The 13,824-nt window shown below is 34.2% G+C and overlaps 1 protein-coding gene across 7 annotated transcripts in view; it reads right to left on the reverse strand.

Moving 5' to 3' along the window:
• The window catches only part of PARP8 (poly(ADP-ribose) polymerase family member 8), a 182,044-nt gene that overhangs the window by 80,067 nt on the left and 88,153 nt on the right, over positions 1 to 13,824 (reverse strand). For all 7 annotated transcript variants that reach the window (XM_063700756.1, XM_063700754.1, XM_031003421.3 and 4 more), the window contains 4 exons: positions 9,527 to 9,616; positions 8,897 to 8,967; positions 7,357 to 7,434; positions 6,015 to 6,109 (listed from right to left, as the gene is read on the reverse strand). In XM_063700756.1, the coding sequence (XP_063556826.1) occupies positions 6,015 to 6,109; positions 7,357 to 7,434; positions 8,897 to 8,967; positions 9,527 to 9,616 (334 nt within the window). The remainder of the gene's footprint in view (positions 1 to 6,014; positions 6,110 to 7,356; positions 7,435 to 8,896; positions 8,968 to 9,526; positions 9,617 to 13,824) is intronic.

The raw sequence follows: 13,824 nt of genomic DNA on the forward strand, positions 1-13,824 counted from the left end.
TTTTCAGATGACTTCAACAGAATTTACCATAAAGGAATAATCAGAATGTGCATAAATGCTTTTAAAACCTCTTACATGTGAATTTCTAAGTATTTTGTATATGATGTCTTAAATGACCTTTTGGTTAAAAGTATCTTCCCAATTTCTAACACTCCAAAAAAAGGAAATGAAGGGTTGCAAGTGTTCCTCTTGTTCACCATAGCAGAGCATGAATAAAGAATTTTAAGGAGGCAGAGGCCCTAAAGGTTTGCAATTAACTGGATTCTGCAGGTGTAGATCTATAAATAGTTATACTTTTTTCTTTGTATGCCAGATTTCAAAGAATTCACAAATGACACTGTGTATATGCAAACCCATTTCCGTTGTGATGCCCTTTTTATATAATGCCAGTAATTTCATATTTCCCACTGAGAGATTACAAAGCGTGATTACAGTTTGTCCAGATGCAGCGACCCAGTCATCAGGATTGCTTCTATATCTGAATAACTTTCAGTGGCCCAGGATCTCATGAATAGCAAATGCAGAATCAAGTTGAATGCTTGAAATATGACTACAACTTGAATTGTGAAGCTAGATATCTGATTGTGTCCTGAATGCAGTATTCGGTATATAATAACTCAAAATAATTTCATGCGCTGCCTATATTTATTCACTGTGAAAAGATCACATCAAATTGATGAATTCGAATTTTTTTAACATGAGGGAAACAATACAGAAATGATCTAATGAAATTGCTTCATTCTGGTCTAAAAAGAATGCCTCCACAAATGTTCTTTCCCGACATGTAGTGACATATTAAATTCAGGGTGAGCTACTCTTTTAATCGACATTTCTTGAAATCTGGTAATTTGATTTTGGATATTTAAATGTGACTTAGTTCATTTAAGCATATATGTATAAAGTTTTTTTTTTCAATGAATATGGACTTTGAGCCACTGTGTTAGAATTCTTAGCAATTTGTTCTCCTATTTTTAATGGAACTACTCAAGACAATATCCTCACTCGTGAGACACTCACATACACACTTACAATACATTAAATGTTGGAGCATCTATGTTGGTCCTCCTTTGTCTATAAAACTTCAGCTTATTCATTACACTGTTATGATGTTTTATAATGAAACCTGATCAAAATCAGCAGTCATTGTGTTGGTTATGAAAACATATTTCAGATATCTAGCCTTGTCTTATTAACTGTCAGGGAACACACACACACACACACACACACACACACACATATATATGTATATACACACACGTGCATGCATGCAACTCTACCACATGTTCCTAGGAAGTAAGCCTCTATTGCTACTTGTTTATTTCTTCTTTCAACAACTGGATGGTTATATTTTGAGAAGACAGCTATTTTGTGAAGATACATACACCTTCCCATGTCATCTGAAACTCAACAGCTTGCATGTCTATCTCTGCATGCCTACTCAATGTGTGGTTTTTGCCCAGCGTGGGAGAGATGTTTGTGAATGGGCCAAGAAATATGCAAACTCAGTAGTCAGGAAGAAATTCTGGCAGATTAAAGCATTTGCAAGACTGTATCCAAGGTAGCTATAAATTTCTCTAAAGAACAACAGGGCTGAGAAAAATTTAAAAATTAGATCCAGATAAGAAAGGAAGCTCATGTAAAACTGTGCATAAGAGGTACAGTATAAACAACTGCTACAACTCTGCAGTCAGCTTAAAAATCTTCAGTTTTGCTAGGAGAAAGCCCTTGCATTGGGAGTAGTGGTTAGCGTCTAGGATCTGAGCACCTGAAGCTTACATCTAGATTATGTCCCCGTGGTTTGGGAAAATGCTCTCTCCTTTCTTTCCCCTCTGTGCCTCCTGTCATCACTTCCCTGATTTTCAGAGTCAGACTGTTTTTATTCTTTGGCTTGGAGGCAGAGGGTGAAGACTCAATATGCTAGAAAGGAGATTACAAAATATTCAATCCAAGATCTTTTTTTGATGAATGATATACATCTATGTAGGCTAAGGTATGTTGTGGTAATAAGCATTCTAAAAATCTCAGTGGTTCAAAACGAAAAAAGATTTATATCTCACTCCTACCTTATTGCTAATATAGAATTGGGGGTTAGGGAGGGGCAGCTCACTGTCGTCACTAAGGGGCCCAAGGAAGCAGAGCTGAGGGGACATGGGAACTAACACACTAGCACTTAGCTCACATATGACTGGCCAAAATTAGTGATATATCCATGCCTAACACTAAAGAGTGAAAGGAAATACAATCCTACCATAAGACCAGAACAGGAGAACCAGAAGATATGTAAGCAGTCCTACTGGCCACTACAAATGAGAATTCAGAAATCCAGAGAATGTAAAGCAGTGCATTCTTAGGTATGCACTTTTTTCTTCCCTTTCATTTACCATTTTTGTTTTTTAAAGGAGATATATGTTTGGTGGGTATGAGTAACGTGATATACATTCCTTAAGCCACCCCAAATTATCAGAATGCTCGTTTCCCAAACGTTACCCTCAAAAGGCCCAATTACAATTGTCTGTGCACAAAAAGTGATCGAAATAGTCACAACAGTTGACCAGTCACAATAGAACAGTCACAATAGAACAGTCACAATTTTAGAAGCTTCTAGCCTACATTAAGCATTAGTCACAATAAAAAGGTTAGACTATTACTCATATGACTTAAATTTTCTAAATGAAAGATGGCATGATCATAAGGTAAAGAATATTTTATATTAAATGGAAGTTTTAAATTTCACAAAGAAACTATCAGAATCATTTCTTTCCTAAACAAATATGAATTTTCTGATCTGTAATTCCCTTTCTAAAAATACTAATTTCAATTTATTTTCCAATGACACTGATCAATTTTATTTTCATAAATATATAGGGAGGTACATTTACAATGAAAAACATAAAATGCGTTTTGTTGAATGATTCGAGATGAGACTTATTCAGACTGATCGCAAAGTTCATGTTGCCCCAAGACCTAACTCACTTCCTATACAAAAGACTATAAATCAGAATTATCATCAATGTTTACATGTATGATTCAACACCCAGTAGTAGGCTTTTGGATAGAATGGTGAGGTAGAATTGTCATTACCTACTTAAGTAATATATCTATCATCACTCACTTTTTCTACACCTTCTTTCAGCCTTCTTTAAGAGGATTTTGCCTCAATAATCTCAGGATTTTGCCTAGGCAATCTCAGTTACTTCCATCTCTTACAGAGAACTTAGATGTGGTTAGCTGCCTTTCTCATTAGACGTTGCTTAAAAAAAAAAAAAATTACTCCTAATAGCCTGTTGTGCATATTGAGTTACTTTTGCTCTTCAAACTTCATTAAGTTCTTGTAAGCCCCAATTAGGTAAAAGACCAGCTAATTAGAACAGTCTGTTTTCAACAGACTTAGAACTTTGCAAGGAAGATGATTTCAAGACCTTCTGCCTAACTACCCACCTCTTTTCCCTTGAATCCAAGCCTAAGTATTTGAAACTAGACAGTAAATTCATTCCCATTTAAGTAAATCAAACTAGTCCTGCTGTGATTCACCTTTGTACCATGAAGACTCTAGGAAGATATTTATTTTGGAAATATCCTCTACAGCTAGAGAAAATCTAGAGCAGGCAGGAACATGGCTTACATTCATTAAGATTTAAACTGGATCAAAACTATTACAAGTGAAAAGGGTTAAGGGGAAAAAATTCAAAACACTGATATGACTTTAGATACTTCATTTGACTGAATTTCCAAACATTTTTTAATCTAATTTCAGCAGCTAACAATTATCACTAACTTAATTAATAATAGAAAATACTGATACAGACCATCATAGGTACTTAACAAATGCTTGGTGAAGAAACAAAAAAAGACCTTCATCTATACATGGCAATATGACTGGGGCCTAGACAGCATGGAAACATGTTTTAGAAAAATATTTAACTATAAAAGAAATCAACATGTGCTAAAGTTGTCCACTACACAAAAATATTTCTTTCTTTTTTTTTTGAGACGGAGTTTCGCTCTTGTTACCCAGGCTGGAGTGCAATGCCACGATCTCGGCTCACTGCAACCTCCACCCCTTGAGTTCAAGCGATTCTTCTGCCTCAGCCTTCTCGAGTAGCTGTGTTTACTGGCACCTGTCACCATGCCCGGCTAATTTTGTATTGTTAGTAGAGATGGGGTTTCTCCATGTTGGGCAGGCTGGTCTCGAACTCCCAACCTCAGGGGATCTGCCCGCCTCGGCCTCCCAAAGTGCTAGGATTACAGGCATGAGCCACCGCGCCCAGCAACCAAAATATATATTTCAAAAAAAAAAGAAGTTGAAGTCTATGTTGTATTATGATTGTTATATCCCATAGACATATTTTGGTGTATATAGAGATGTAGATTATTGTGCTTAAAATTAAAGTTTTAAGCTTTCAAGCAAAGTTCAATTACTGTTAAAAAAGAAAAAGAAAAAAACACAGCCATTGTTTTGGACTATGTATTGATAGTCCCAATTGCCTTCTTCATATATTCATTCTATAACACTTATAAATATGCATATTACCTAATCTGGAGCCATAACAGAGATCAATGTAAAATTATTGCAGCTAATTGGCTAAAACTTTGAAGTCTGCAAAGAGAAGACTTGCTTTTCCAAATATAATCTCAACACTTTCACTCAATTGTAGCCTAATATACCTTCATGAATAGAACAGAGACAGTCTGGGTACACAATCCCAGTTTATCTTAGGCTGCAGATGGTAGGGAGTTTCTATTTCTGCAGTTAAAATAAAATGTTTGGCAATTATAAATTACAGCTGTGCCGTACTTCCCAACTGAAATTACTTGTTTGCCCTCTCAAAATATGCATATGTCCATTGAAGACATTACAACCAGATAATGTGAATGTCTTTTTTCAGATGGTGCCACTGAAAATAATCAGGAAGCCGGCAGCCTATATTTCATGCATGTCCCATGATGGTATCAGAATACATGAAGAATTAAAAACCAAACCAAAACAAAATGAACAAGAAAAAGCACTGCCCAACCATTCACTGAATTCAGTCTAGAGGGGGAGACGTAAGCCAAATAATTAAAAGACATGAGACGAATCATAAACAAGGTAAGAGCCAAATGTGATGGAAGTCCAGAGAACAGAGTAACTTATCTGCACTGGAGATTCCAAGAAGGCTCAGAGAGAAGCTGACCCATGGACTGGGGCTTAAATAGAGACAGCAGTGGGATTTGAAGAGCCGCATTCCTTGATCAAAGAACTGCTTATGCAAATGCCCAACGTGAAGAGGGAATATGACATATCTGGATAGTCTGGGAGCATAAAGGGGCCAGACTGAGGTCAGGCTGTGAAAGGGGTCTGGAATTCCATGGAGACTTCAAGACTACAGTGTAGGCAAAGAATGGAAATCTGAAATAACCAGAGCTGACTCCTGGAAACTATTATGGTGGCAGAAAAAGCTTTTTCTTACATTAAGGAGAAAAAAGAAAAGTAAGGATGGTGGGGTCTTCTGAATTATTAAAAGCAATAAAAATGGTGTGTAAATTTATCACCAAATAATATATTAGGTAACTACAGAATAAAATACATTATCATTCAAACAAGTACTGTGCAAAGTTACACTTTTTTTTTTTTTTTTTAGGGACCAGATGACAATGTAATTTGGATACCAGTGGGTAGGCATCATTTACTTTTATCCTTCACAAGCATGTGGCCATGATTTATGATAACAGCATGGGCCCAGCTGGCCAAATCTATTCTAGGAATTAATTATGACACTACTTAAGATTGATATGTCTTCAAACTAACTCTCCAAAATAATTTTTAATGCAATCAATGTAATCTTAAACCACATGTATCAAAAAATAGCCATAAATATGTCATTTTGTATAAGGATAAACAGTAGACTCTTTCTAAAACACTTTAAAATACAATTAAAACCCCAAATTTTTCCTTTAATTTAAATTACTCCAAAAGTAAATTTCAATGACTTACCATAAAACTTTAATTTTGTTCACCAGTGATACTTATTTACCTGAGAGAAACTGCATGTGGCCCATATATCTCTCTAACTGCTGACAAATCAGCTTCCAGTTGTGGGTGCTTGTGCAGTTCCCCATCATAGTTCACCTGATGAAAAGGGATAATTTAAAAGTGTCTCAGAAGTGAAGAGAATCAAAAACTTAAGCAACCTTTTGAGACAGGTCTCCCTGTGCGTTTTGCCATGGGCATTTTTAGCTTCAATAAAGTAATATATTCACTAATATCCTTAGGTTCACATATGACTAGAAAAATTGATTATGGTTTGAACTTAAAGTTAGTTTATATTAATACAAAGAAAAAGCAAATGTAAAAAACTAGTGAAGTAAATGTCTGGCAGATAATCTAAAAAACTTCTAGAATGAACATCAAGACTGAAGAAAAGCATTTACTTCCCCTCTGTAAGAATTAGTTATGTAAACAAAAATCAAACAGGAATGATTTTGCATAATGTTAAAATGTTATACTGGTAAAGGAATCATTTCATTGGGAAAACTATCTCATTGCTAGAAAGACATTCCTGGAGAGAGGAAAGCCCGTTTTATTATATCCATCTCTCTGTAGCCTTGCACATGCTTGATTGACAAATTACTAATTTTTCATTCTGAATAAATAAATTACTTGCATTCTTTTACATAATTTTGGCTTTAACGTCCTTCTTTAACATATTACCCTCCCATTATACCATCCAACTTATAAAGCACATTTGCTCAAGGAGTTTATAGAAACAGAACCACATATTATACAGCCACACCCTAAAATCAATTGCTCAGTTTTAAATTTTAACATTATCCTGAAATATTCTGATGAGTTCTTTTATATATGTGGCTAGGCTATTTTCATATATTTAAATTATGATGATTCTTCATAACAATTTTTCAACACCAAGAATTAAATGGCAGTGAATACAAATAAACAAATGATGAAGATGCTCAGTAATGTGGGCCCATCAAATTTAATAAAGGTTAACCAGCTTCTATTTAAAACTAACAATATACACTTTTATTACAAGTGTCATTATCTCAGAATAGTGACTGAACACAACATGCTTAAGAAATTCAAGTCAAAAGCATAATAAAATACTATCTGCAAAATCGCTGTAATGAATTAAGATCACTTCAATGTAAATAAATATTACAATTGAAAGGACTGCAGGGGAACCTTAATTTCTAAAAATAGGTAGAAAATGTGCAAAGATAAATTATATAGATTTTCTAGTTAGTTACAGAACCCTGAACAACACACAGGTCCCTTAACTCTCAGGCACAGATTACCACTAGGACAACATGGCTATTAGAACTTTAAGACTAGGTATTTGGAACACCAGGTTTCCTTACCTGCCCTCCGTAATAAAATTCTTCTGAATCATTGTCACCTTCAGAATCTTCCTCCACTGTACTATTCTGTCTTGACTCCTTAAAATAATAAAGTAAGAAAACAATTTAATGGTCAAATTATTTTACCTTTCTAAAATAGCAAGTGACTATAATAGGCAAGTCTTGAGCATATATTATGGATTTTATATATAAAACATCTTGGTGCAGTAAAACCCCAGAACAAAAGGTAGTGGGAGACAAATGGCTTTGTGAGTGTATTCAGCAGCACACCTGTTTTAAAAGTTCTCTTTCACTGATTTTACAGGAAATGCAAAATTCAATATTTGATGTATATTAAAAACTTATGTATAATCAATTATACCTTCAGTTTTGCTCTGATAAAACATTTGGCAAGCTTATGCTAATTCAATTTTATTAAAAAGCTCCTCAGCATTATTTGTCCCAGGCTGTTCTCACTTCCCCTGCCAACTCTAAACAATGGTATGAAAAAAAAGAAACTTTAAATGCAATAATATATAATCAAATTATGAAAATAAATATGAAACATACGAGAATTTTTGATATACAGAAATTATTTGTTTCAGAATTCAGATTTCAAAAGGGTATTTAATTTAATATGCTTCAACTTGAAGTTTGAGTTTCTAATTAACTGAGCCACATCTGCCATGTGTCTGAAGTACAAACAATGAAAATTCATGGGGGTATTCCTATCACTGGCCCTATTAACACAGGAGAAATGTAGATATTTGGACACAGGAATCCATTCATCCAGTGTTTTGTAACCATCCCTAAACTTCTACACTGAATTTCAAGTTCTTAAGGAAAACAAACAAACAAAAAAATATGCAAAAGGAAATTTGGGTTTTATAAAATTCTAACCATTTCTGGTTTCAGCAATCCTTTTGTTCAACCAATAATTCTCAATGTGGATAAAGAAGGGAACAATGAATGGTGCAACACTAACAGAAAGAGGAGGATTGGATCAAATGCATAATTTTGAAAGCAAAGAACTGCTGGTCCTATTGCACTCATTTTGTTTGTTTAATATCCTGATATTTATTTATAGATTCAAGTAAAGTCTTTGGAAATGGAGAGAAAAAATGAGTTTGTGTTTTTAAATACTGACAGAAAATAAGACTATGTACAACCTCAGTGTTACTTTGGCTAAAGAAATCATCTTTTAAAATTTTAAGGATCCCATCAAAATTATGTATAGCCATGTGCAGTTATAAATCAGTTACATAATGTTCCTCAGCTAATTACAGTGTTTGATGAAAGAATACAGAATAAATTAAGCTTTATATACATTTTATTTAGATTTAAACCAGACATTTCCTTCTATGATTTTAAAGGGAACTTTCTTCTCAGAGTTAATTTTAGGCCACTTCCTACCATACCAAACACCCCTGAGCCATTAGCTTGAGTTTCATTCACCATATACCATTTTAGTCTCACTAATGATGCTATTAACTACAAAAACCCAGTAAATTTTAAATATATCTATACTGTTTCAAGAAAATAAAAAATATAATTTACATACCTCCCCATTTTCCTTTTGTAATTTGGATTTTATGGATAAGCAACAGTTAATGTCATTTGTTTTTCTTAATTCTGAAAGAAAGTTATAATTTAAAAAATATTATGGTACTTAGTATGCTATTTACCAAGCATTCATAAGTTTTGGTATAAAACCACCCTTTAGGTGATTCCATCTCCTCTGAAAAAGAATTAAGGGATATTTTGAAATCATGTCATGTTGAGGAGTTACACAATACGCAAGCTATTCTGATTTTTCACTGTGTAGAAAGATGTGATTAAACTAAACCACCACTTTACAAATTCCTTCAGCTCTCACTCTATATTTCATGGTATCTTCATTGCTGTAAGTGTGGTTTTAAAATATTCAGTCTGTCACTATGTAGGAAAATATTTTTACAACAGCAATGTCAGCATAATACATTTACACAGAATTTTTTTACAACTACTTTAAATTTATGCATTTACAAAATTGTTAAAAAATGTACTTTAGATAGAAAATTTGTATGGAGACTGGATTTATAGACACAGAAGATAAATATCTGTTACTGGCTAAATGAAACAAACAAACAAACAAAAAAAGAGAGTGCAATTTAAAAAATTAACCCAGTATAAAAAATAATACTACTATTACCTGTTGCTATTCTATGAAAAATTACTGGTATTGGCTCTGTAGTAACTAGCACATCTTCATCATTCTCTGAACTTGACACATATGTATTATCTGCAAAAAAAAAAAAAAGATAATGAAAGGCATAAGTTTAAAAAATACATCCTTTACAAAAATAATAGCTAATTTATATGCACATCACGTTAGTTCCAGCTCTCATAAAGCACACACTACTGTTCGATTAAACTAAAAAAATATGATAAAGTAAATTGCAGATTTATGTGTGAAGTAATTGTAAATAGTCTCTTTAAAGACATTTGTATCTCCTGGTGAATTCAGATTTTGAATAGAGACTATCCAGGTACATCTGTAATATCCCTTATGGCAATGAATCATTTGGATGCAACTGGGTGACTTAACTCACCGGACAGGGTCCTTCCCAATATCAGCATCTACTATAGGAAGCAGGGTTAGTGAGTGGAGAGAGAAAACTGAAAAAGAGCATTTGTTGCAATAAAAAAAAAAATTTATTAGTGGGCCGGGCATGGTGGCTCACACCTGTAGTCCTAGCTCTTTGGGAGGCCTAGGCAGGCGGGTCACTCGAGGTCAGGAGTTTGATACCAGCCTGGCCAACATGGTGAAACCCCATCTCTAAAATAAAAAATAAAAATAAGGAAAGATTCATTATCAAATCATTCAAAAATTTGAGCTGAAGACTTTGTTGTAAATCATACCTTCCATATTGCTCTAATACATATTTTTAAATTGATAAAGTCTCACAATTATCATTCTTCCATGAATTAAATTAGCTACATGCATTATACAAGTTGAGTGCACAAAATACTAAATTAGTCTACAGGGTCCTTAAATTTCTGATTCACTATTTGTTTCCCCTTTAAAAAATAACATTTTTATGAGTTTAGCACTCTTTCCCTAATGAATACAGGTCTCCAAGTATATGGTAATACAATTCTTAGGTATTTATTTTTCTTTGCTCATTGATGATTGCAGGGCATCTCTCAGAAGAGCTTTTTGACCCACACTTCATCAATTCATTAATAATGGTCCTATAATGCACTCATCAATGACCTACTAAATAGTATAAAATATCACGAACACATAATAGAAGCATGGATCAATTTCTGCTAGGAGAAATTAGTTGTTCTTATGGCGCAGCGAATGCACATTAAAAGATATTTTTGAGCCCAGTTTTCATAATATTGTGTCGGTACAATGAGAACACAATTTTTAATTAATACATCTCTAAGTCATTATTTCCAAAGAAACATCTGTAGCATTCTTAGCCTCAAGTAATGAGTGAATGATAGTGATCTGTATGTACAGGTTAGCTGAAAAAGATTCTCAACAGACCTAAGGCTTTAACAGTCAGGGAGCTAAGCAGGAGTGGATATGAATTAGATTTGAGACAAAAGATGTTTGCCTCATTATTTGGATTAGTGCAATCACAAATTTTGCTTTATTTAGTTTTCCAATATTTTCATGGAGCATGTGAGGTTTTCATGCTTATCGAGTGGGACCACAGATTAAGAAACAGGTTTAATATAAACTTAATTATTATCTCATTAGTTGAGACTTTGATCACTTATCTAGAGTCTCTTCTGCCATACTTTCAGTAAGTATCAAAAACGCCTATTAGAGTCAATGTTTTTTTATTATGTCTTAAATCCTCACTCAGAGTCTCACTGATTTGGAGTCGGTTGCTACTTAATATAAAACCTAATTATCTGTTTTCCCTGTGCACAATGGATTCCCTGGAGCTAACATTTAGGAGAAAAAGAGTATTAGAAGGCAGCATTAGACCAACAGAAACAAAAGCTGGCCATCAAGTAGAAGGGAAGATCCAGAAGAATCCATAAGGTGGATAGCATCATGCAATTTCATAGTATCACAGAATGACAAAGATTTTACTAAAACACCAAGAGGCAAGTAAATTAAGACATTATGTTTAAGAAAACAGGGGCGTGAGTAACTAAATAGAAAGGATTTTCTATCAAAATGGCTTACATAAAGTGTCAACACTGGAAGACAGTGAGATTTGATTCAAGAGAATATAATTTGGTGACTATAAGTTGCATAGGCTAGACAGCATTATGCCTTCAAACATATCATTTTCTGAAAGATTTTGTATAGTTTGTATTTTGATTAGTGTTTAGGCATTAGAACCCATGTAATTTCCTATTTTGGCTTAATTTGCCCCAAATAAAAATGTTTCCAGGTTTTATGACATTATTTATTAAATTGCCATTATTACATAATAGGCCAGATCAGATCACAGAGATAGACCCAATCTACGATCAGAAACATAGAACAGGAAAGAAAGCACATCAAATCTAGAAAACTGGTTCAATTATTTGACAGAATTCACTTCACTCTGAATTCAAAGCACTCTGTTCTCTTTTTGGAAGATTTTTGATTACTAATTTGATCTCCTTACTGATTATTGGCCTGTTTTTTTTTATGATTCAGTCTTGATAGGTCTCTAGGAATTTATCTATTTCTTCTACTTTACCCATTTCAGCAATCCTTTTGAGATCCAGAGGAAATGGAACCAGGATCTTGAAGCAATATCTCCTCCACCATGTGAATTGTGGCATTATTCACAATAGCTAAGAAGTGGAAACAACTTAAGTGTTCATCAACGGATGGTTGCATAAAGAAACTGAGGTACACATATACAACAAAACACTACATTCAGCAACTGAAAAAGAATGAAATCCTGCCATCTGCAACAACATGGATGAACATGGAGGACGTTATGCCAAGTGAAATAAGCCAGACAACACAGAAAGATAAATACTGCATGATTTCACTTCTATACGGAATCTAAGTGAGTTGAACTAGTATAAGCAGAGCATAAGAACAATGGTGGCCAGGGGTTGGGGGACACAGCGAGATGTTAGCTAAAGGGTACAAACTTTCAGTTAAAGCTATAAAATGAACAAGTTCTGGGACCTAATGTATAACATGGGTGGTGATGGATATGTTAATTAATTTGATCGTGGTAATTACTACACATGTATACATATATCAAATCATCATGTTGTATACCTTGACCATAATCAAACTTTATTTGACAATTAAATATTTTAAGATTTAGAAAAATCTAGACACTACTGCAGACTAGCTATTGATCTCCTTTAGCCTAAGCCACAGTTTTAGCTATAAAATGAGAGGTTTGCTCATGATCTTTGATGATCATCCCATCTGTATGAATCCATTCTGTTGGCTTTTTGTTGTTGCTTAATTACTTCTAAATCTTCCTCAAATTATTTTGACATTTGTAAAAAAAATATTTGTTTAGAGAAGAATGTGGAGCGTAAAAAGGGTTAAAGAAAGGACTTAAAGTAATAGAATAAGAATGGGATGTATCTCAAAATAATAAGAGCTATCTATGACAAACCCACAGCCAATATCATACCGAATGGACAAAAACTGGAAGCATTCCCTTTGAAAACTGGCACAAGACAGGGATGCCCTCTCTCACCACTCCTATTCAACATAGTGTTAGAAGTTCTGGCCAGGGCAATCAAGCAGGAGAAAGAAATAAAGAGTATTCAATTAGGAAAAGAGGAAGTCAAATTGTCCCTGTTTGCAGATGACATGATTGTATATTTAGAAAACCCCATCGTCTCAGCCCAAAATCTCCTTAAGCTGATAAGCAACTTCAGCAAAGTCTCAGGATACAAAATCAATGTACAAAAATCACAAGCATTCTTATACACCAACAACAGACAGAGAGCCAAATCATGAGTGAACTCCCATTCACAATTGCTTCAAAGAGAATAAAGTACCTAGGAATCCAACTTACAAGGGATGTGAAGGACCTCTTCAAGGAGAACTACAAACCACTGCTGAACAAAATAAAAGAGGATACAAACAAATGGAAGAACATTCCATGCTCATGGATAGGAAGAATCAATATCGTGAAAATAGCCATACTGCCCAAGGTAATTTATAGATTGAACGCCATCCCCATCAAGCTACCAATGACTTTCTTCACAGAATTGGAAAAAACTACTTTAAAGTTCATATGGAACCAAAAAATAGCCTGCATTGCCAAGTCAATCCAAAGCAAAAAGAACAAAGCTGGAGGCATCAAACTACCTGACTTCAAACTATACTATAAGGCTACAGCAACCAAAACAGTATGGTACTGGTACCAAAACAGAGATATAGACCAATGGAACAATACAGAGCCCTCAGAAATAATACCACACATCTACAACCATCTGATCTTTGACAAACCTGACAAAAGTGAGAAATGGGGAAAGGATTCCCTATTTAACAAATGGTGCTGGGAA

This window comes from Gorilla gorilla, chromosome 19 (genome assembly GCF_029281585.2).
Source record: "Gorilla gorilla gorilla isolate KB3781 chromosome 19, NHGRI_mGorGor1-v2.1_pri, whole genome shotgun sequence".
In the NCBI taxonomy this organism is placed as follows: Eukaryota; Metazoa; Chordata; class Mammalia; order Primates; family Hominidae; genus Gorilla; species Gorilla gorilla.